The 24,857-nt window shown below is 38.0% G+C and overlaps 1 protein-coding gene across 7 annotated transcripts in view; it reads left to right on the top strand.

Annotated features, from left to right (window-relative positions):
• LOC143300724 (uncharacterized) overlaps positions 1–24,857 on the top strand; it is a 94,311-nt gene that overhangs the window by 57,484 nt on the left and 11,970 nt on the right. For 3 of the 7 annotated variants that reach the window (XM_076614603.1, XM_076614604.1, XM_076614605.1), the window contains 8 exons: positions 502–754; positions 1,512–1,702; positions 3,273–3,454; positions 4,715–4,908; positions 5,460–5,583; positions 18,510–18,602; positions 19,518–19,835; positions 20,906–21,235. In XM_076614603.1, coding sequence (XP_076470718.1) covers positions 502–754; positions 1,512–1,702; positions 3,273–3,454; positions 4,715–4,908; positions 5,460–5,583; positions 18,510–18,602; positions 19,518–19,835; positions 20,906–21,235 — 1,685 coding nt within the window. Of the gene's footprint in view, positions 1–501; positions 755–1,511; positions 1,703–3,272; positions 3,455–4,714; positions 4,909–5,459; positions 5,584–8,395; positions 8,475–15,539; positions 15,635–18,509; positions 18,603–19,517; positions 19,836–20,905; positions 21,236–24,857 lie in introns of those variants that run through there. The other 4 variants (XR_013057686.1, XM_076614606.1, XM_076614607.1 and 1 more) reach the window with 4 other exon arrangements.

Below are 24,857 nucleotides of genomic sequence, written 5' to 3'. Positions count from 1 at the left end.
AACAGTACATTAACTTTTGTTCCAAATTAACTCAGGGGTTCCCAAACTACATTTTTGTGTTATGTAACAAAATGATAATGTAGTGAAACCTGTACTGGTTGTTTGCCAGTAAATCACAGCTTTGGTAGTATTGGTGTACAGAATTCAGTGCAAGAAAGGCAGTGACTTTGGTTGCTAATTTAGCATTAAAAGTTTGTGTCTTGGTAATTTCTTTTCTTATTGTTGAAATTGTTTTGTCTCTTCAACAGGAGAGCAAGCAATTTGTTAGTTTAGAGACTGTTGTGCTTGAATGTGTGTGGAAGACTATAAAGCATGTATAAAATATTTGAGCGTATGTGTTTGTTCTTGCTTTTTTCCTTCTGAGTGATAAAGTGGGTAGGTTTTATTTATTTATTTGTTAATTTTAATGAAGAATAAAAAATAAAATGTAAAACTTCATGCAAAAATATAATGTAGCGAAAGAGAGAAAATGTGCTTTATTTTCACTGTGGTGTTCCTCAGGATGTCTGGGATAATGTCCTCAGTGAAGTCGACGGAACTGTTGAAACTTGGTCATGTGCCCACGGCGTCAATTCGCCCCAACAGTCGGCGGCAGAAAGATCCATCCCTGACGATTCAGTTCCCCAGTAAAGTGGGAGACTATGAGCTACGCATTCTGGCTCAGCCAGAGGAACAACACAGAGCTCGCTACTTGACTGAAGGCAGTCGTGGTGCTGTCAAGGATAAGTCACAACAAGGTTACCCTCATGTCAAGGTATGTATACATATTTTCAATTCACATTTCTGTGTGAAATTAGTTGAATATGTTGGTTTTGCTTTAAAAAAAAAAAAAAAAAAAAAAAATCGGAGTGTAGGAAGAAAACTGCAGAGTTTAGGATAAAGTCACAGTTACTGATTTTGTGATTTTGGCATCATTGATCATTGTACTTAAAAATGTCTGTATATAGAATAGGAAGCCCTCTGTTGTAGACCTGCACTAGTTGGATTTTGGGATTGCAACTGATAATAATTCAGGTTAAAAGATAAAGTTATTTTCTTGTATGTTTGGTCAGCCAGTTTCAGTTGTAAAAAGTTTAGAGCTTAGAGTTACAGTTAAGTGTAGGTGTTATTCATTTTATAACACTAACAATCTGTTAAGAGAGTACCTGTGTTGCCAGGCTCTTGCTCAGCTTTTTAAAATTGTTATCATTGGTAGCAAAATAAATCAATCTTTTTTTATATTCTTTTATCAAATGATAAAAAGTATACTTAAAAATGTAAATGATTGAAATTGATCATATCATAGGGTATCGGTAACATTTGACATATTTTTGGTTGGTAGCTGAAATGTCATCTGTGTTTGTGAGTGTGCATCACTGCATGTGTATACATGTATGCATGTATGTGCGTTTTCAACATTAGATTTACTTTTAGCATTACATTTTTGGCAAACTGCCTGTACAATGTAGACATCAAAATTACTATAAAGTATGAGCTGAAATATGACTTTTTTTGTTTTGTCTTTGTTACAGCTGATTGGATACAATGAACCTGCAACCTTACAGGTGTATATTGGCAGTGAAAGTGGCCGTTTGAAGCCTCATGGTTTTTATCAGGCCTGCAAAGTGTGTGGCAAAAACTCTACACCCTGTAATGAGCGTGAAATTGATGGCACAAATGTCATTGAAATTGAAATTTCGCCACTCAATGACATGCAAGTCTAGTAAGTTATATTGTGGTTGTGAAATAGTCTATACATAATTTTCAGGATTAGTTTACCCAAATGAGTAAGTCCAGTATAACTGTTCGTAGAAGTTGGTATGAATTAGGATTTTGTGCTCTCTTGTCTAAAGAGAGTCCATTTGATAACCCTGTTTCGTTGTTTGTGTGTCATTATGTGTGTATGTATGTCTTGCTCCATAGTAAACTTAAATTAATTTTCTCTGGAAATGATTAGTCTGTCAACAAAGAATTTTGATTTATAAATAAAGAAAAGAAAAAAGATCCTTGTTGATCTTTAAGATTTAACTGGTTTTCCTCATTGTGACCCCTAAATTTCATCACCCCAGTATTTGATAACATTTTATTTGGTTATTTATGGATTATTAGCAGATTTCTGAAGATCCTGTCAAGTAGCAGTTATAAGACGGTTAACAGTCATTTTTTGTCTAGACAAGTCAAGATAATTCTGGATGCCAATATGATATTACAAAGATGGTATTGATTTCACCAGAATAAACCTATTAGTAACACATTACAGGTTTCAACTCTTTGTCCTCCTTGCCTCAAATTCAGTTTCTATAGGAACCATTCAGTATCAATAACAACTTGTGTGATGAAGTACATGAGCAGTATAGATGTACAAAAGATGGAATAGCCCAATACTGGAAATAGGTTAAATGTTCAACAAATATGAATGTGTAACTACACATTGTTCTCATGTCAAACCGCGAAATGCTGGTTGAATATGGTTTGGGCTGCCCAGCTTGTACTGGAGGAATGTTTGCATTTGAGATCAGTTTTTCAGTTCCACAATTAAGGGGGGGGGGGGGGGGGGGGGGATTGTTGATGGTTAGCAGAAAATTTCGCTTGAATTGACTTATGAAAAAATGCAGTTTCCTCATTGTGTAATTCCATTTATTAAGTTATTTAAAAAGAAAATCTAGCCTTATAAAAAAAAAATGATTTACTATATAATCAAAGCTATTTCTGGTTTGGTCTACCATCTTGCCTGCCTATATGACTTGTCCCATGAAAAAAAAATTGTGCTTAAGACAAGTAAAGTTCGAAACATTTAAGATATGCTCATAAAATTTGAAATGCCAGTCAGTGTCTGCTTTATATGGAATCAGTTCCTTTCCTGCATTTAACTCTTGGTTCAACAAACACTAGATTTCTGATGGTGAGAAGAAAATGTAGTTCACATGTGCTTTTTGTGTGGGTGTTTTTTGTTTCTTTGTATTGCAGTGATTATATTATTTGAAAAAAATATATGTATGAAAGTTAAAAAAATATATATTTAAAAAGAAATCTTTGAACTCAGAGGAGAAATGATGATTTTGAAAGTACCATGGTGTTTTTTGTTGTGTTTTTTGTTGTTGGTTTTTTTTTTTTGTGAGAGAGGGATTAAAATATAAAGAGTGCAGGTGAATATTAAGATCACTGTTTTCATCCTTAAATGAAATTGAAATGTGCACGTTAATGTGATGACTGTTTGAATTCATAAATAACATTAAAGTGCTCAGGTGTGGTGTATCTGATGACTTGCAAGTAACATTAAAGTGTGTTTCCAGCATGGACTGTGTTGGCATCCTGAAACTTCGAAATGCTGATGTGGAGAAACGCATCGGTACCACAAAGGCCAAAGCCAAGAAGAAGAACAGCACAAAGGCTCGTTTGGTGTTTCGCTGCACCTTACGGAAGCCTGATGGAGGGTTTGTCACCCTGCAGGTGGCTTCTACTCCCATCCTGTGCAGTAAGTACATTTCTCCTGTACTGTGGACTGTTCCTGTCAGTAGTTTGACACTTGTTTGTGTTGCTGGTGACAGACAAGCAGAACAGAAACATGGGAGTGTGATGACTGACAGTTCATATACATGGACATGGACAGGTTGGACCCTGTCACCAACATGCACACATGCTCATGGGCACACACATCATCACACACGCATACACACACCATCACAAGCACACACACACACACACCATCACAAACTCACACATGCACACACACACGCACACACACACACACACACACATACCATCACACACATCCACACACACACACACACACACACCATCGCACACACACAACCACACATTTCTCCCTTCCCCCTGCCCCTTCCACCTCTTCTCCACTTTTTTTCCCCTGATATCACTCAGACCTGGAGTGGATAGACATGCACACATGCATGTCCGCGCACATGCGCGCGCGCGCACACACACACACACACACATTCTCAGAACCCATAATCTCCCCATCTCTGTTTTTGTTTCCACTTAATTTTTGTTCCTTTCCATAAATGCATACATATTCTGTTTTTGTCCATGTGTTATGACATTTCTTATTTAACTATTTTAAAGTGTACCTGTGAGAAATTTTCAATAAGTATACAGCGGCAATTTGTGTTTGTTGTTTGGAACCTTATGAAATCAACATATGCAAATTATCTATCATAAGCATATAAATGAAACAAATCCTAAGTTTATGAGCAAATCAGATCTGCTAGTTGAATATTAAGAGTTGACATGGCATAAAATTAAGTATAAAAAAACCCAACAGAAACACATGGATTAATATTTAAGAACAAGAGACATTTACATCAGTTTAAATAATGAAACTTCAGTATTTACTAGTTAAACAGAATAAGTGAGTAGACGTTACAGTTCATTTGTTTTCAATGGTAATTGAGGCATCCACATAAGCCTCATTTGAATGAAAAGGGCACACATTTATGCCTGACAAATAGTGACATAGACTATTTTCAAGGTGAATATGTCATGCTGCAGAGTTTTTTTCATTAATTAGCATTATTTGCCTGGTGTTAAAGCAAATTGTTTATTTTTCAGTATTCCAAAGTAGCCAAATACTATTATAGAATCAGTGATTGTGAACTTTTTATGTACAATTTTAGCGGCTGTGAACAATAAAGATCATGGTAACAACTGTGCAAGCCGTTTGAGATGGTGGTTGCATGACACACTGGATCCTTCAACCAAACATTGTTCTTTCCAGCCCAGCCCATTGGCCAGCCGGAGATCAGTCGCCTCAGCCTGTCTGAGCTGTGTGTAAACCAGACTAATGACCTCTTTGTTATTGGCAAAAACTTCCTCAAGGGAACCCAGATCATCTTCCGAGAGGTGGGCATGGACGAGAAAGATCTCAAGTGGCAGAGCGAGGCAGAAATTGAAGTGGAATACTTCCAACAGGTTAGTGTTATGGTACAGTTGTTTGGCTTAGGTCAGATACACAAGACATTCTTAAACTAGTTAAAGACACAATATTATTATTCTGGGGTTGATGGATATATAACAACCAAATGATCAGTTCTTCAAAATTCATAGGTCAGGTGTTCAAATACTGACAGCACATGGTAGTTTGTATGTACCTGAACTCTCTTTATGCATATGAAAACACACAAGCATATTTATGTAATCCATATATCAGAGTTCAGCAGTTGACGGAAACGGAAAAAAAACCCCAAAAAAACAACAACTGAATGCCTTTGGGAAAATAGAAATAACTACATAAATAGCAGTATATCAAAAACGGCTGCTTCATGAACAACAGCAAAAACAAAAACAAAACAAAAAACACACCCCAAAACAACTGCATTTAAAATTCTACTGGTTTAAACAAGTGCACATGGAAGTTGTAGCCAAAGAATACAGAAAAAAAGATTGTATTGTGGACAAGGAATTGAAGGAACGATTGACTTGAAACTATCACCTCATCAGTTCTTTGCCATAAAATGTTGCAGACGCATTTAATCTGTCGAATCCCTGAGTACCCCAACAAGGACATAAAGCAACCTGTGCACTGTCAGATCGTGGCATTCTGTGGGGGAAAAGTGAGTGATCCTCAGGACTTTACTTATAAGCCAGGTAAGTGTTATCTTGTAAGGAACCTGTCATCATAACCCTATTCTGGTTTTGGCCATCTCATAACCTTGAGGGTACTTTTAGGTTAGTCTTTTTTTGACCTTTTTTCTTACCTAAATGCAAATTTCCTCTAACAGTCACAGATCTTTGCAACAGAAATAATTTCAAATATATGTTGAAGTCAAGTTTGCACCAACAACAAAAAAGAAAGAAAGAAAAAAAAAGATCTAGATGTTGTGGTTTTCCTTCTCTCTTTTTTTTCTCTCAATAAGTCAGTTTTTATATCCATGTTCTATATCACATTTATTGAATTGTCTTTTATTTCTTCATTCATGATTTATTTATTTATTATCCCTTATTTCTTGTTTAAAGGATTATTTGTCCTTATTTGATGAATATTCAGACCCCACTGTTTGTGTTTTCAAGTTGGCAAATCAGTCACAAGTTGTTGAAATTTCTGTGCGGCCCTTGACATTAGAAGGCTGTTTCTTCCCTTGTCATAGTTCCTCTTCATGCTTTGCTATGTCCTCTCTCTTTCTCTCTATCTCTCTCCAATCCATTTGGCTGTGTTCAGATCCCTGTGAAGAGGAGCAGAGTATGGTGGGACTCGTTTGCCAACTTGAAGATGACAACTAGGGGAGTAATTTGTCAATACCCTCAGGGTTTGGGATGACTCTGCCATTCCTGTCATTGTCAGCTTGTCTGGGAAAAAACCCCCAAACAAACGAACAATAAAAAAACGCTTGAAAATGAATGAAAAATGAGGTGATTGCTGAATTTTTCCTGAAAGAAAACATTACAAGAGAATGAAATATGAGTATACAGACAGAAAGTGTTTTATTTGGATGGTTGTGCTTATTTAATATGGTAAAAACGTTTTGGCATTTTAAGGTCAAGACGAAACTTTATGTGTGTTTGACAGAATGGCAGGCCAGATTGTTAGTATATGTATTGCGTTAACAAGTTACCTCCAGATCTTGTTTGATAGCAGAGACAAAAATTGAAACTGAAATACCCCTTTCTTGTTCGATATTAAACTAATCCCATTGCAAACCAAAGAAGAGCTCAGTCCTGAATTGGTGATATTCATTTAGAGCTTTCTGACAGCATCAATGCAAATAAAAGGTCATAGCTGTCACAGTACTGGTGAAAATGGTCTGAAATGCAAGTGCAGAGAACATGTTTGTGTATGTGTATTTGTTTGGGATTCCCCACCAAAAAAAAGAATGATTGCTGTAATTGTGACACTACTGCCAGTGATATAAGGAGAGGAGATGGAAAGAGCTGGAAAAAAGGGCTCTTTACAAAAGTGTTCTCTTCTCACTCTCATTCTATTTGTGTAAAAAGTCAGTGGGCAGTCTTCAGATCAGTATCACAAAGAAGCCACATAATTTCAAACTGCACACACACACACACACACTTCATTTAAAATTTATATTTGATTTACCATTGTCATGCACCCATTTTAAAATCTTTGTCCTGTTTTGATTCTCATATATACATTTGCATGCATGCACACACATGCAGATGCATGTACTGACACACATATACACACACAAATAATGAAATGGTAGGGTTTCATGTCTCCTGAACCTTGTTATTTTTCTAGCTTTCTATTTTTTCAAGCATCACATGTAAAGTAGTCCTGGCTGTTTTCTTTCTCTTATCTTTTTTTTTTTTTTAAGTGATTCATCACTGGTGACTTTGTTGCTTAAAAGTAGACATAGATGATTATACATAGAGAACTGCAGGCATTTTTGCATTGACTCTTCAAAAACTACAGAATGTGGAAGAACGGGTGAAGAGAGTAGAAGGTAGAAGAGGGATGGGAGCTATTTATGAACATGATGGACCAGAAGAGAGTTAAGAATGTTGTGTGAAAAGAGGTTTTGCTAGAAACAAGAGGGGGAAAAATCAGAATAAGTATTAAATGAGGGGGGAAAAGTTTAACATTGTTTAGGAAAATGTAATCCTTACATTGACCTTTGTTCATATTTTTAACTGAGAAAGATATTGAACTTTGATTATCACAATTTTCTGGTACAACAATGAAATTTTCCCTCATCGCTTGACAGCTGTGACATGCTAAAGAACAGTATTGTCAGATGTGAAGACTTACAGTTAACAGTCATATCTGACCATTATCATCTGTAATCAAATTGTGCTGATTCTCCCAGCACAAAATTGACTGACTAAATGACATTACCTGTTTACATTAATCTGCAGAATGTTTTTTGTGTGTGTTTGTATGTTAATGGTTAAAATGAAAATATCAATAACAGCAGAGCTCAATCATTTTTTTCCCTGTTCCTTTGTTTTTTCACAATGATTTCACAGTGATAAAATGATATGACTGCTGGAAACAAGAATCTGAGGTAGCGTGTTACTGTGGACAGTGAAGCTGTTTTGACAGTTGTATGACCTGATCACTTAACATACATGTCATTGCAGCTCAGTGAAAGATTTGCCCAGCCTAATGTGCTTATTTTTTGTGGACAGTCGCAGCAGAAAAACAAACCTTTGAAATGATAAACAAGGTAAAGTCTGTCTCACAGCGGTATATTGTTTGTAGACCAGATGAAATGGACATGAATCTGAGAACAAATTACTGTGCAGCCTTTTCTTATTACCAAAAAGTTAGTTGGTGATGCTAGGAGGGACATCCCAGCCAGTGACTTGTGCGAAAAAGATGGTTCAAGGGGAAGTGGGGGGAATGTGAGCTGGGCAGATCTTTCGCTCTGTGCCCAGCGTGGCAAGCAAACAGGCTGATTGTTCAGCCTGCTGTACTGCCTCCCTTGTGTGTGGGGCTGTGCAGTGGGACCACTGCCCCTAGCATGCGCACGGGCGTGAAAAGGAGGGGGGCAGGGCGTCTGTCAGGCGGACAGTCCCTGCAGGTACTGTAACCACTCTGTCGCTCATTTTCATCAGATCTTTGCCTGCCATCACCACCACCACCACCACCACCATCATCTTGCTGTCTCCCATACTGGGCCCCATCCACTCGCCATGTTCTCCTCTCTTCACACTTTTTGTGTCATGACTCAGTCGCTGTTTCTCTTTTCTTTCCTTCCATGTCTTATCACTGGTAATCCACATTCTGCAGGTCCCCAGATAACATGGAGTTTGGGAGGCATAGAGGGATTTTGTTTTGTGTCTTTGTGTCACTTTTGTGTATGTATGTTGGTGGTGGTGGTGGTTGTTTGTTTTGTTTTTTTAAGAGACCAAAGATGAGTGAGAATGATGAACAAATTTAATTGGAAATGGCATTATCACAAGAAAAAATTGGTATCCACATCTAAAAAATCCACATCTTCAAATGCAGCAAGAAATGCAGGAATGCATACTTAGTTATTTATGCTTACATATACAAATATGTACAAACATATTTACACTCATGTTAGTATGTACACATTCCAACATCAGCATTCAAGTACATTTGCACATGTACTCACATATGTTCGTTCCACCCCGCTTCCACCCATTAACCACCCTCACACACACATACACACATGGCATAAGATTTCAGAGGATCCACTGTTCTAAAGACAGTTAAGCCCCAGTGATTTCTGCACACTTTGTGCCTTATTGACCTGTAGCAGATTTTTGGTTCACATGTGCAAAGTGTGTCTGTGTGTAACAACCCTGATTCAGTTGTACTTGTGTATGTATATGTATGAGAGTGTGTCAGTCATCAGCTTACAGATTTGTTTTAGTTTCGTTCTTGTTGTGTTTAGGTCAGCGGGAATCATGTGTGAGCCATGAAGGCTTTGCTTTGTTTCATTGGAATAATATTTTTTCTTCATTTATGTTGAGAAGAAAAAATTGTCAGCTGTACTTACTGTATGTTTGTTATATGATATGTGTAGTGGTTGCTTGCTTTTGATAATTTTGTCTTGTTGCATTATGATAATTCATGTTGAACAACCAGATTGGTAGGTTAGAATAAGTCATACAAAAGGGTTCGAATTTAGCTGTTGCCCGGGTGCAAATGCTACGAAAAGTTGGCTTAGGCTCGCAAATTTTCTGTCGAGAGTGCTCAGAAATTGATAGAGGCGAAAGAAAATGAATTAAAAGACACACCAGGAAAGCAAGCTCGAACACGGCCGATCAAAATGTAAAGTGTTGTCTGCTGCTGATTGGATGTTGATGTTCATGGCACGTTAGCGACGAACGATATTTCCCATTTTCAATGGAAAAGAAAGGCTCCCGAAACAGAGATGAAAGCTCAGGATGACAAAAAGAATAAACAGCAGGAGTACAAATCAAAACGTCAGTGCATGTACAATGAAGCATGGCAGAAAGACTTTCCTTGGCACACCGTTGAAACGAAGGAAGATGGCACCTAAGTGCTCGTGTGTGGTGTGTCGAAGGAGACCGAACAGATGGGAGGTTGGATTGGAAAAGCAAAAAAAGAACTTGTTAATGGATCAAAAGTTATCAAAAGGTTTACACTCCCAATCTCAAGCGCACAAGTTTATGTGGAAAGACAAGAAACAAGAAAAAAGGTTGTGTCAGACACAGCAGCAGGGAGAGCTCTGCTCTCTCTTGTGCCAGATGTGGCAGAAAGAGTAAAGAAGCTGTCAACTGGCACATCAACACAAATGCAAATTATAACTCGAGCAAAGATTTCATTTCATTTTGTTATGCTGGCACCCAATACCACAATTGGGCATTCAAATGTTTTGTCCAGCATGCCCCCAACTGGCACTCAAAACAAAAAGATAAATTTGAACCCTGTATAATCTTGTGAACATGTACACAACTGCTGTCTGCAGTAGATTGTGTCTTTCATACCTCAAAATTTTGATTTCATCTGTGATTAACACCTTTCCTTCAAACAGTGCATTTGTCTGTTTATCTCGCTCCTTGAAGTATATCAGATTAGCTTTATTCAGCCACTGTCTCTTTGAAGACTTTATTGAAACCCTGATTTGGGATTTGTTTCCTGTCAAAGCTTGATCACAGTAATTCAAATTCAGCAGTTTCTGCAAAGCTTTCTTTTGAAACACTAAAGATTCCTAGAAATATATAGCATTAATTTGTTATTTTCTTCATTGGCAGGCTTTTTATGAATGGATCACATAATCAGATATAAATTATCTGGACAATCATGCTACCAATCATGTGTCTTTGATGCTTACAATCTTCTTGCGAACTTCCTTTGATATTTACAATCTTCTTGCAGACTTCCTTTTCTGAAGCAGTATTTTGGTATTTCTGCCTTTTCACATTATGCTATTGTCAGTGATAATGGAGGCTGATTTGTTTGGAATCTTTTGCCTCAGTTTCACACGGTATACTTCATATTCCTTTTCACTATTTCAGCATTTCCTAAAAACTTACACTTCTCTCAACAAAGTTGCTGAGTGAGAGTGTGTGTGCATATGTGTGAGAGTTTTGCCTGTGATGATACAGTGTGCATGATTTGTACATGCAAGTTTGCTTGGAGCATGCTTGCATATAAGTTTGTGTTTGTTTTGTGTCTGTTTATGCTCATTGATCAGATGTCCTTGCAGAAATGATACTTAATTTTATTGACTCACATGTGTGAAAAAAAAATGTCTATGTAATCACCCAGTCTTGATTGTTTGTATGTGTATGTGTGTATGGTTTTGTGTATGTGTGTGTGTGTCCATGTCATATTCAATCTTGGCATATTCTCATTTGTCACCAGTATATATGATATAGTATATATAGGAAGCAATGTTGGCAGGATGGTAGCTATAGATACCATTTGAAAAAAAAAAAATTATGCTCTTCTCTATCTTTTTTTTTTTTTTTTTTTTTTTTTTAAAGTCTGTTTTAGGATAGAGGTTTTAGTTGGTTGGTTATTTGGCAGTCATTAGCTTAGGTTCAGTTTCAAGAGTTCATTCATTGCCTGTTGTTTATTTTCTAACCAGCCAGAATTGCTTTAGGAATTAAACATACATGTTGAAACCTTTGTAATTTACCTCTGAATAGAAATGTTGCCTTTCAGGATTGCAAGAATTGATGTTTAAATCCGAGTCTATATTTGGCACATATCACTTTTTAAACCATAAGAAAGTTTGTCATGGATGGGACTTCACCAAGCACAAATCAGTAGAATACATAGTGTGACATTAGTTTCTTTCTAGGACAAGAAAGATGGGGAAAAAATTGCAATAAGGAATACCCTAACAGATCCAACAATCTTTTGTGGAACAAGGAGCCATAAATGACTTGCCAATATATGGTCATGTGAAGTGGTATTTATTAGCAGTTAATTCATCATTTTTTGGCTCCATAATTTAATGCTTATGTCTGAAGCTTTTGCCAGGTGAAGCTGGCCATCTCTTGACAAGCAATATTAATTCTAGAGCGCAAGTGCTCATAATATTTATACGGCAGATTTAGACCATAGAATTTAGCAGTGAGTACATATTTGTCATATATTATGTTTTGTTGTTTTTTTCCTAAGAATATTCAGGAAATACAAAATATCAAAATAAGATTGAGAAAAACACAACACTACTTTTAATTTTAGGCTTTGTTGTTGTTTGTGAGTGTTTATTGATTTTTATTGATATATTTGTGTGTCTGTATTTTATGGCTGGGGTGTGTGTGTTTGTGTGTTGGTTTTTGCAAGTTTGTGTGGTTTGTGTATGTGATTTTTTAATGTGTTTATTTGTGTATTATGTTTTTTGTTTCAAAATTTTGTAACCATTGTTTGGAACAATATTTGGGTTTGATAAAAGTCAAACTTTGAGATGTCTGGAAAGGAACACATTGGTTGCTGGATACTCACAGAACTTTCAACAAATTATTATTCAGTGCACCACCACTTGAGTGCAGTGTCAAGAAAAACTGTAACGGCCTCAAGTATTTTTGCATTCCTGCCTTACATAATTCATAGGCAACTTTCCATTATCATAACAGACATGGTTTCTGTAATGCTTGGAAGGTTTTGGGAGCAGAGCAGACTTGGCTTCTGTAATCTCAGCTTCTATGATCACACAGTTTTGACCATTTCCAGGATCCTTTTTATTTCATTTAATTTTTTTTTTTAATTGTAGTCAGCTTGTAATATCTTTTAACTTTTTCTTTTTGTGTGGTTGTAGCAGATTTGATCCCAGTCACTATGTGTAGTACACTAAGACTGTTGGGGACCATAGCAGTCTTGCCTTTTGTAATCCTTTGACCGCTTTAGGATTTTAACAACATGGCTTCTGCCTTCCCCTTCATCGTGGAAAGTGCCTTGCTGTCATTGAAGCTGGCTAATGCAGTGCATTTAAATCTTTCCTTCATCACCAGAGACTGATTAGGTTTTTACTTACTAGGTTTTTACTTTTGAGGTGATGATAGATTTTGTTTAAGTATTTTGTCAAAGCACATTTGATTTTCTTAACCAGAATGCATTCACATACATGTTGGAGGTAATTCACATTGCATGCTTGGCTTATTCAATGCATATTTCAGATTTGAGATTGTAGTATACACTCGAAGGATTTTACTGTTATCGTCTGTTGTAACATGTTGTTATCAAGGGAAAAAGACTAAATGATAAAATAAATAAGGCCCAGTGGGAGGTTGGAAAGTGGACAAGATTTGGAGGAAAAAGATTTAATGTCTCACACTTGAAATGTGAAACCAAGCAAGTGCATGAAAGGTCTGATAAGGATAAGGATGTTTACCATTATAGGCCTCAAAAATCAAGTTGAAAATGGTCTTTGAACATTCTTTTCATTCAAGAATATGATTCTCAGAGCCAGACTCAAAGTCTGTGACATCACTTTTGTAACAGACCTGGGACCTTCTAAAGTGTATGCTGATTAGTTAAAATGATTTGAATCATTTTCTAGATTGATATTTAAGTAATTCTCCTTAATCAGAAAGATAATACTCTCGTTCCTGTATTGAGATCAGGTGATCTTTGCCCACAGTTTATTAACTAATGTGCCCCATATTGATGTGTATTTTGCAACATTGTGTTTGTGCTTGTATGCTTCAGTTTTAAACAGCAAAACTGAGAGTTGGCTGTTCACATATTTTTCTTTCTCATCTTTACAGTTCCAAGCAGAAGGCTCTAAGTTTGGTGGGTTTTTTTTTCGTTTTTGTTCTTTTCCTTCCTTTTTCCAGAACTACCCTTGACAGCCCAAGGTAGGAAACGACTGAACTATGATTTTATTCTACTGCAATGGGAAGAGCATTAGCCTGGACCACCACTAAAGAAATGTTATTCTTAGCAATATGTAAGTGTCAGAAACCCTGTGGTTGCTGTGACTTCTGATCAGGCATTTCAAGAACTGAATATCTGTCAAGTCTAGCACAAGAAATGTTCTCCCTGCCTTCACCTCCCGTTCGCCTCTTGGTATTGTCTCTTATTCTTTAGTTTTGCTAGTGCCTTGACTCCATATGCTTCTTTTCTACAGTTAGCTATTAGTATTACATCCAATCATGGATAACTTGTATGTGAACAGTCAGTCTATGTAATCACCCTCATGTGTGTATGTGTGTGCATGCGAGCACGTGTGTGCATTCGGGTGTTAATTTTGACATTGGCATTTTCTCAGAAGTCATAAGTGGCAGAACAATCACGCTTGACAGAATGGTAGATATTGTAAAGACATTCCCTGTCCATTCCTTTTTAAAGACAGTTCTAATTAAGGGTTCAAAGTCAAAGGTCAAGATCACAGTAAACTGTTAACTTAATAGCTCAGATCTAGTCTTCATTAATTTGGTATGTTGACTGGTCACAACGATACAAAAAATACTTCTGTTCTGTAAGTCCAACAAGAGTCAAATATTGGGGTAAGAAAGGAAAAAAAACATAGAAAGTGGAACTACAACATAGTTTGTGTCTTTCATCCAGTTATCGGGTATTGGTAAAGTCATTATTGCGCCTGGATTGTGAACCTTTCTGAAAGTCAAGGTCTGAATATGGTGCAGTTCAAATTATGTTTGTTGCTAATGGATCTTGCTGCTCTGCAGTGCTGCACACCCACCCATCCCTCTCGTCAGTGGTCTCCAATCCTTCCCACTCAGCTGAGTAATTAGTGTGGGTTTAGTTGGCATTGCGTATGAGTCTCGAAGGTTTTACTTTTATGTTATTGTTTATTAGTCGAGTCATTGCAAGTTGCTGAAAATACTTTCATGTAATTTGAATGGTGTCTTAGATACCATGGTTGGGCAAAGATTGACTTGCAAAGAGTTGAAAATAAGTATAATTTGCTATAACATTCTGTTCTTTTTTCATATAATTCATTTTCATGGATGTCACACTGTGTCTTTTGAGAGTTTAATACTTTATTTTCCATCTCCCACCCACACCAAACTTGCATGATAAGGACATTTGGACTATTTTGGATCAGCTGGTAGTTTTTATGTAATGGATATTGATAGATAGATAAATAGATTAGATTGGATACACCCATTGGCAACTGTGTTTGTAATTTTTTGTCTTGACTTATTTGGGTAGCTCAACAGAGTTGCCTCTTTTCCTGCTTGCATAGCTTGTGATCCCTTGTGTCGCTGAGAATTTCCAAGCATAAAGATTAATATACATGAAGCACATTATGTGGCTAAAAATGTAACATTCAAAGCTTTGTTATGTGATTATTTCCCCATATTATTTGTAATATACGTTTCAACAGTAGTTTTATGTATGGGAAATGCTAGCATCTCTTTCTTTATGATTTATGATTTAAAAAGAAACAACAGTGTCTACATTCATAAACAAAATCTTTTGGTACTTGGGAGGTTTGGGGGGGGAAGGGGAGTTGGGGGGGGGGCGGGGGGGTGGGCATGCCATGTGTGTAACAGATCAAATTCTTGCTGATACATTTTGTTTTTAAGAACACAAGTACAGCTTGAACAGTACTTACACATAAACACCTATACACTTGTTGCAGCACATGACAGATTGTCATTACCCTATCCTTTCCTTTGCTAATCCTGTTGTGACATGGCTGATTTGATTGTGTGGCTTGTTCCCCCAGCAGCAATGCTTCGTTTCCAAGGCTGAAATGACCCCGACTTAGCGTCAGCACAGCCAGGAGAGCCCGGGACCCTATTGTCAGATGAGGCTGTCAGCTCGGTAGGGGGGACTACAGAGAGAGATGTGGAGAGCAGGGGTTGTTCCGACATGTCAGATGTTACCTTCCCTCCTAATTCACAGGTCACTAGGCAGACAGTGACATTATGCCACCACACACACCAACACAAAAAAGGAGTAGAAGAAAACCTGTTTTCAAATGAAGGAAATGTTTCTTCACACTTGTCTCAGAATAACGAGATAGAAAATATTCAAGAGTACAGTTTGAAAGAGGTTTCATTTGCACATGATGTGACTGCTGAAAAGACTCCCACAGTGGGATGGGTAGCGGTTGAAAAGTAGTGCAAAGCCATTAGATTTTTGTTTTATTTTCTAGAAAACTTGAATGGTTTTTATTCCTTTTCTAGAGAGTAGAAGTTTATTTGGGTTTCCAGCACAGCCCTAAGAAAGAAACAAAAAGTTTTGTTAATATCAGTAGGTAGAATACCTGTATTGAAATAAGTTCATTCAGCACAGCATCGCAAAAGTAGTAGCATTGAACAGATAGCTTTTCTTACATTTTAAACTTATCCATCAGTGCTTGTTGGCTGTGTTCTGTTATTTTTAACAACAGCAATGATAATGATTATAATAACGACAGACATTTGTATAGTACCCTTTCTAATAATACTCACAGCACTGTACATGTGCATGCACATGCAGGGACACATGCATCAAAAATAAAGAAAAGGGGTGTAACATAAAATAAAAAATTAATGGTATGTACACATACCATTGTTAGGGTTTACGGATAGGATACTGACAGTTAACTCCTCACTGTTCATTTCGCTGGGGATTTTTTTTTTAAGGCAAGAGATGAAGAGATTGATGAAAGCCTTGAAACTGCACAGTTGTCATACCACACTCCTTACTTCCTCCTTGCCCCCTCCCTTCCCTCTGCTTCTCCTTGTATCACCTTCCCTCTGTTTCCTCTGGTCTCACCTATTCCTTTCCCTCCCTGCAAAAACTACACTGTGTAAAAGGAGCAGAATTGTTTTTGCTGATTTTAGCTGGCACCTTGAATAGAATCTTAGATTTTACAGGCAAGCTATGAATACTTTCAAGACTGAAGTCCAACTTGTACAGAACATATGCCAGCATAAGTATAGCAGGACTGCAATCTCCAGTCAAACGTGAAGAATTATTCTTGGCAGTGCTGCAATATTGCACAACTTCTGGATGCTTAGATTTTATCATACCACAATTAGTTTGGAAAAATTAGTCTTGTAATATTGCTGTCATTCTTCTGTGAGTACCAAAAAAAAAAGGCTTGTTATATTCTTGTCATTCTTCTATGAGTACTGAATCAAGCATGCATGTAAAACTGGAATATTCATTGACCTTGTGTTACGTAAACAGGTTATCTTGCCAAATGGATTGGAATCTGTAGGATGGCTTTGGAAAATTCAGGCACTGGTATTGTTTACCTACTGAAGTGTGTTTTGTGAGAAAGTAGTGAGTGTAATGTCAGTGGTTGCTGTCGTGTCTTGGAGGGTCAGTGGCATGTTGGAACAACCTTGAACACTTGCTCTCATTATGAACAATGAACTTGACAGACTGTTTCCTTGCAAACTGTACACTTGCCAGCAACATGGACTTTCATTCTTCCTTTCTGTAGACTTTTATCATCCCAGTTTCCTGCCAGCTTTCAACCTAAGTTGCACATGCACCATGTCAGCATTCTTTCAACAGTTGTGCAGATTTCTTTTTTGTTGACTGCACAGTGACGTTTTCTTCAGAACACCAAGAGTGCAGAAGACAGAAATCAGAATGCTGTCTTTCCATTACTAACAGTTTGTTCCTCACCATCTGCACAATCATCAGCTCTGTTGTCATATTCATCCATGGCTCATATAATACTTGACTTTTTTTTCAATCTTTACTTGGCTTTTTTTTTTTCCATTAAAAAAAAAAATTCATCTGTTTAGCCCACTTCTTCTGTCAGCCTCGTTACTTTTTTTTCCTCTTTTTTATTTTTTTTATTTTTATTTTTTGATGGACTGTTAACAGCTACATGATGGACAATGTGCACTTGATGTATTGACTACCATCTTTGTCTTCATGTGTTTTGTAATTCAAGAGAGAATTGATATTTTCCAGGGTTTTATTTATGTATCTCTTTGTGGGTTTGTTGCCTCTGTGGGTTTTTTTGTTGTTTTTTTTGGTTTTTTTTCCATCTTTTTCTTCCTTTTTTTTTAACTTCATTATCACAAGAGGATTTGACAACCGCCTTTTTTAATACACCGGTCAACACAAATTAAAATCTAAGCAAACATTTTTCCTTGTACAACAGAGTCACCATTCCCTGATGAATTTGGGAATATAGTGGGTTTTGTGTTTGTTCTTCAATTCTGAAGTGGACAACAAAAAGTATATATATTATGAAGGGTGTGATCAGTGGATAGGGAGATTTGAAGGAGCAGTAAGGTCTCTTCCCAGTGAAACACTGCCCCTCACAGTTCATTTTATGGTTAGAACCACAGGGCACAAAACATGTGATCTTGTTTCTTTGTGCTGAATTATAGTCCAAGGAAAAGTTACTTTCAGTTCCACACCACTGTTGTCAAATTTATCCTCTGAATCGGTGAATGGAGCATAAAATGTTCTTTGTGAATTTGTTCATGAGAACAAATCAGTATCAAGTTGCAGACAAGGCACAAATTTACCTTCGTGACTGATACAGACAAGCACACTTCTCATTTTCTCATGTTCTCCATGATTGTTTTCCTGATAACCCTTCCTTCCCCAAGTATTGCCATTGTAGGTTTTGTCTGTCTCCATCATGTTTGTGGTGTGAATTTTTGTCTGTATTTTGCATTTTAATGAAAGCAGTGGCATAGTCGGCAGGCATGATGACAAGGTGTGTCTATGTTGGTAGCCATGGTGATGGTGAAAGTGGAGAATGAAATGGATACAGAACCCTGCGACGCTGAAACAACAAGCAAGTCCTTGCCATTTACAGTGTCCCCTGGTGGGTACAGTTCTGTTTGTTTCTTTTCTGTGTGTGTGTGTGTGTGTTACATGCTTTTGAAAGAAGTTTAATCAGAGGAATGATGGTTTGACTTCCTTTACTAGTCGGTAACAATTGGTCAAATACATGCTCACGCTCGCACGCTCTCTGTACTAAACACACAAAGTCGCTGTCCAGCACCAGCACATAAACTTCCATGCAAACTGCTTGCAAGTCCCAGCACACACTGTACATGAACCCACACATGGCCAGTGATGCACTGCAGGATTGATTCAGACAACTCAGTTGTTTCCAAATTAGTATTGACAATGTTGAAATTTAATTAACTTCTGTTAATGAAAATAACTTTTTCAGCTTGTTCCTGTGAAAAAAACAAAACTTTCTGAGATTGTTTCTGTTAGGAAAATGAACACTTTTCTCAGCTTGCTTCCTGGGCTTGTTCCTGTTGAAGAAGGGAGACTAGATCAAATTTATTAGGTGTTGGACTTCTGATCCAGTGTTCACTAATGTTCAGGGCTCAAGGTCCCGTTTCAGAATGGTGTTGTATCCATAGGGAAAGGCATTTTGCTCTGAATTTCCTCACTCCACCCAGGTGTGAATGGGTACCTGACTTCTGTTGGGAAATAATAATAATGTTAATGGTATTTATATAGCGCTGAATCTTGTGCAGAGACAAATCAAAGCGCTTTCACACCAATCATTCACACGCATGCATAACTCTAAAAGAGAGAGGGAGAAGGAGAGGATTGGGCTCCAACTTCCTATGCCAAGCCCAAGCCACAGTGAACATGAACCCACTTCCCCGCTGGCTGTAAAAGGCAAGGGAATATTTAACCTTCTTTTGTTTTCCTACTTAAGAAAGTAAAAGCTCTTTCCAGGCTTGTTTCTGAATCATGTGAGTTGTTGCACTTACAGTGGCCCTACAGCTAAACCGTCTGGTGGAGCGCACCCAGCACCACCTCTCGTCCACAGCCATGTTCCAACTGCCCCCAGACACCATCCCCAGCATGTGCATGGCTCCCACTCTGCCCACGCCAACCCGGGTGGTGTCCAGCACTTCTGCCCAGCCCCTGCCCTCCATCCTGAAGCCCGCCACCCTCTGCTTGCCCGCCTCTGGTCAGCTGACTCTTGGCCCTTCTGCTGTGGGTGGGGATGGGAAAGGGACGTTGCCTGTGCAGTTTGTGCTGCCCTCCCCTGGTGTGGGGCCTGCTGCTGCTGTCACTGTAGATTCCCGTGGGTATTTCTGTGTCATATGAGAATTACACGCATGCCCTTCAGTCTGGTCTTTGTGTCCTTTGCATAGTACAGCACTTTGTTCTATTTCCTGATCAGAACATTTGTGCTTACTTTCTTTGCCCTTACATTGATGCCATTTATTTATTAGTTTTCTTTGCCCTAAGATATATATCAGACCAACTTTTCTTTTCTTTTTTTCCCTTGATATCAATTCCAGATATACTTATTTTCTTCACCCTTAAATTTGAAATTACTTTATGACATACTTTCTAGTACCTTAAAATTAATTTAATTTTCTTTGCCCTTGAAATTAATTTATGACATTCTTATTTTCTTTGCCATTGAAATGAAATTCTGACATTCTTTTATTTGTTGTGTTTTATATAAATTTCTGATATACTTATTTTCTTTGCCCTTTATGTTAATTCATGACATAAATAATCCCTTACATATTTTCCCTTTAAAATTGATGTTTAGCAGTCTTGATGTCTGCCCTTAGAATTTATTTCTGACTTTCTTATTTTCTTTGCCCTTGAAATTAATTTCTGATAGACTTATTTTCTTTGCTTTCAAAATCAATTGGTGACTTATTGATATTTTATTATATATTGCAGTTTTTTAGCCATTGAAGTGAAATTGTGTCGTGCTTATTTTCCTGGCCCTAAAATGAATTGGTCATGCTTAGGGTTGCCTCTTGGTGGTAACAGAAATAAAGTTACAGAACTTTTTTCACGTAACAAAGAATACAACTTCTTGAAATGAAAACATTTTCTTCTATTGAATGTGCACTTTACTGGATTTGTTATGCATTCATTTGGCATTGTATGTCAGCCATTACTTGTCTGCTTCTGTACATCCCTGCTAATTTTTTCATGGACTAGGAGACTGACATTTGAGTGTATAAAAATGTGCAAGAGATTGAACAAATGCAGTTGATAACTGTATCAAGTTTCCATTGCAGGGTCCACTGAGAAATGTGTGTTAGGGAGCACAGATTGATGCAGTGAGGTGTGTAGAAATTAGTGCTGGTTGTCCGGAAGTTCATTTCAAGCTTTTTGGTGACACAGGTCAGCTGGGAAACCAGCCCCCTCAGTTGGTATTGATGCCCAATCCACCATCCAGCACTGTGGGGAGTGGAGGAGGAGTAGGGGGTGGTGTGAGCAGCAAGACCCAGCCCCCCGTCTTCACCTTCACCTCCCTGCCCAGTACCACGATGACAACACCTGCCCTCAACATCACAGGGCCCTCCAACAGTCACAGTGGAGCCAGGACCACCTCCGCTCCCATGATCCTCTTCCTGGCCGGTCCACCCACCACTGCCACATCCTCATCTGCTACTGTCAGCAATACCACGGCCGTCCCTATATCCATTCAGCAGTCGATGTCCAATGGGCAAGGTGTGGTGCTGCGCTTTCTTCCGTACCGCAGATAGCTGTCTGCCTCCTCCTCCTCTATCTTTTGCTTCTCTTCAGTCTCATTTTCTCTGGGACTTTGTGTCTTCTTTGTTTTACTGTCTGCTGTTAGCCTCTTGAACTGTTCATGAGTATAGGTAGTTAAGTAGAGCAAAAAGATTTTAATGAGTTGTGTCAATGTTTAATTTCTCATTGTGTGCACAGTTGCAAGAATATGTGAATTGAGGTACTTGTGTGTTTTTTTTCCTTTGTGAAGCGTTTGAAATCAGTCTCAAATGAACACAAGATTGCAAGATTGACTTAGAAAGAAAGGTTCAGTGTATATATACTGACAGTTTTAGACAAAAAGCCTTCAACATTTGGATCTACCAGTGGTAGAGCTATGCTGTACATTCACTAACAGAGAACTAATAATGACATGGCTGTATAAAGAAAGAAGACAGGTTCATACCTGCCATTATCCACTGTGTGTGTGGGGGCGGGGGGGGGGGGTCTTTTCTGGTTAAAAAAAAAAATCAATATATTAGATTTCAGCTGATGAGTGAAAATATTGCAGATTGAATTTTATCCCTGAGTAGTTTTTAGGGTATTATGCACAAGGCTAGAGTATTGGGACCACATTATCAAGTTTTATTAAGTTCATCCTTGATTCTGTTGCATGGTGCTCAATCTACCTGACCAGTATAGCAAATGTCTGTATTTTGTGGCTGAATTTTAATTGATGGTAACCAGATGAAGTGTTTTGCCCCCCAAACTGAAACCAATATCAGTAGTTTCATTAACCATTTACATAATTCATTATCATTGCCTAGACTTGTGAACATGTGGCCTTCCTTTGTTTTGACTATGATGACCTGGTGGAAGTTCTCATGCTGTTTTCATGTCTGCAGCAACACCAGAACATACTGACACACTTCAGATACATAGAGCATGCTCCCGTTTATATTTTAAGTTCTAGGAATCTTCACTTGCATTATGTACAGCACACTTTATCAACACCCAGGACAAAGATCCAGAGTGGGAAAGGAAAAATCACAGCTCTGTTTTCTTTATGAGACAGGCTTGTTCATATTCCACGAAAAACAAAATATTTCATGTAGTTATATATCATAAAGTTGATAAAGGCTTTCTGTCAGTTACTGTTGTGAGACTGCTTGTCTGGCAAAGAAAGAGTGACAGTTGCTGCGTGATGACTTATCTCAGATGAAAGGTAACAGTTACTGTATAATAACTGATTTGTGACAAACACTTATGGTTATTGGTTGGCCTTTATAGGCCTTCAAACTGTCAGCAGATATGACCCATTGGAGTTGCCCTGCTAAGAGGGATTTGGGGAGACAACTAGGAATGGTCAGAAGACCTGTGAACAAGTGCAGAAACAAGCGGATTCAGAATACTGACTTGGTTTCTGGAAAGTTCAGCCAGAAATGGTGCATTTATTGGTTTGAGGTTTTGACTTTTAAGTGGGTGCTTACACTTACAGTGTATTGGATCTAGTGAATTATTTCATGCACAACAGTTCTGAAGTATTGGTCAGTATATAATGATGTTTGTGTTCATTGTTTGGTTGTTGCTAGCAAAATTCTCTGTTGCATACTGTGATTTAAACACCAGTCTGTTGAATGCCTAATCCTTCTTGTATACTTTGTACCATTTGTCCACAGGTCTCATGATGCCATCATTGCTGATATAAATTTCTCACATGTATTTATTGAAACATGCTGAACAGATTGATGTGTGTATTACATGTGTGTGTCTTGTGTTTATCTGGTTCATGTTGTTGGCTGCACTGTTTCATTTAGTTCACAATTACCAAGAAGATTGCATGTTATTGTGTTGTATTTCAGTGATGTTGCATGAGTGGTTTGTAACCAGTGATTGACATAGTCATGAACTGATCATGAACGAATAAACACAATGAATCTGAAGTGGATAACTTTCAGTGGATGTAATAGTTTGAAAGGTTTGTGTTCCTTGTAGAAAATGTGGTTGTGTATACACAGACATTCGCACAAAAATAGGTTCCTGATATTGTGATAGTGTTTGGCCAGGAAATCCATATGAAGAACACAGTGCTTGACCCAACATCCTTGATTTTTGTGTTTCCATGGAATTGATTTGCTATGATATCCATGCAAGCGGTACACCTTGATGTTTGAGAATGGGATAGTGTGAAGGGAATTCTGATGTTATTAGACTGCCCAAGAAGCACAATGCTTGTGTCTTGGCCCGAGTCCTGATGCAAAAAAAAAAAAGTATGTAAAAAAAAAAAAAAAAAATGTAGATATAGAAATGAATACACAGACCGCTTACTTGCTGTCTGTCATGCCTTCTGGCATGTACAGCAACATAAAGATCTGTCATTCCTTACTGTTTGGGGCCAGTCTCTGAATGGTACCCCAGGTATGCTTCAAGGTCTTGAGTTCTCCTTTAACTGTCCTGTGCCAGGTGTTCTTTGGCCTTCCTATCTTGGGTCTACCTTCTGGTGTCCAGTGAAGGGCTGTATGGGTGATGATGCATTGCTCCCTTCGCATGACATGTCCAGTCCATTTCCACTATCTTCTCATGATGATGGTCTCCCTGTTACCTTGATTGCACTGGGCAAGTAGTTGTTGATTGGATATGATATTGGGCCAGATGATTGGCAGGATTCTTTCTTCTGTTGCTGTTTCAGTAGTAAGGCTTTATATATATATATAGAGAGAGAGAGAGAGAGGACCACATTGTTGGCCCTGTGCCCAGTCCCCAACCTTGAGGACCAGTGGATCACATTTCATCAGGCCTTTTTGACCTGTCTGGCTTGGGTGGCCTACCAGAGCATAAGCTCCCTCCGGCTAGCTGTAGGTGTCTCTGAAGCATGCAGGCTTCCCCACCACAGCAAGGTGACAATCCTTCCAACACCTCTTCAGTAGGTGGTGAACACTGTCAACTATGGACATGATTTTTTGTGTTTCACAGTCTGTGTCACTCAACTTGTTTTTCATCATGTGACATGTTCCTGTCATCGGCAATAAACCTATAAGAATGAGCAGAAAGCCAAAATATTAGGCAGCTAACCTTTGACTTCTTTGGCATCTTTTTCTTGAGGTTGCTCTCTCTCTCTCTCTCTCTCTCTCTCTCTCTACATACTGCTGTATTTTTCTCCATGAGTCCAAACGAAAAACATGTTTGTAGTTACTTGTTTTATGTTTGCTGTGAATGTTAATGTTGTGGTCCCTCCCTATAGGTGTGGACGACGCATGTGCAGTGTCCTGCCGATGTGATAATTGCATGTTATAGTGAAGTATTGTCAGTGTGATGGCACTGTATGTGTTATGTATCCCATTCATCCGTATTCATGAATGTTGGCTGTGTATGTTGATTGTGATGGAATGACAAGGAGAATTACCTGCAAAATGTTTGTGTATGTGTGTTTTTTGTTTTAATTTTTGTTGTTGTTTTATTTGTTTTTGTTGTTGTTTGTTTTTGTTTTTGAATCAGCCCTCACGCTATCTTGGAGTTTCTGCCATATACAAAGAAACAAAATGCACATATGCTCTAACCTTTTGGTTCATTTCTTTCACCTGGAAAATTCCAAGATGAGCTCAGGGCTGATTTAAAAAAAAAA

Source organism: Babylonia areolata, chromosome 26 (assembly GCF_041734735.1).
Source record: "Babylonia areolata isolate BAREFJ2019XMU chromosome 26, ASM4173473v1, whole genome shotgun sequence".
Taxonomy (NCBI): Eukaryota; Metazoa; Mollusca; class Gastropoda; order Neogastropoda; family Buccinidae; genus Babylonia; species Babylonia areolata.
The sequence above is the reverse complement of the archived record's forward strand: the minus strand, read 5'-3'. Positions and strand labels throughout refer to the sequence as shown.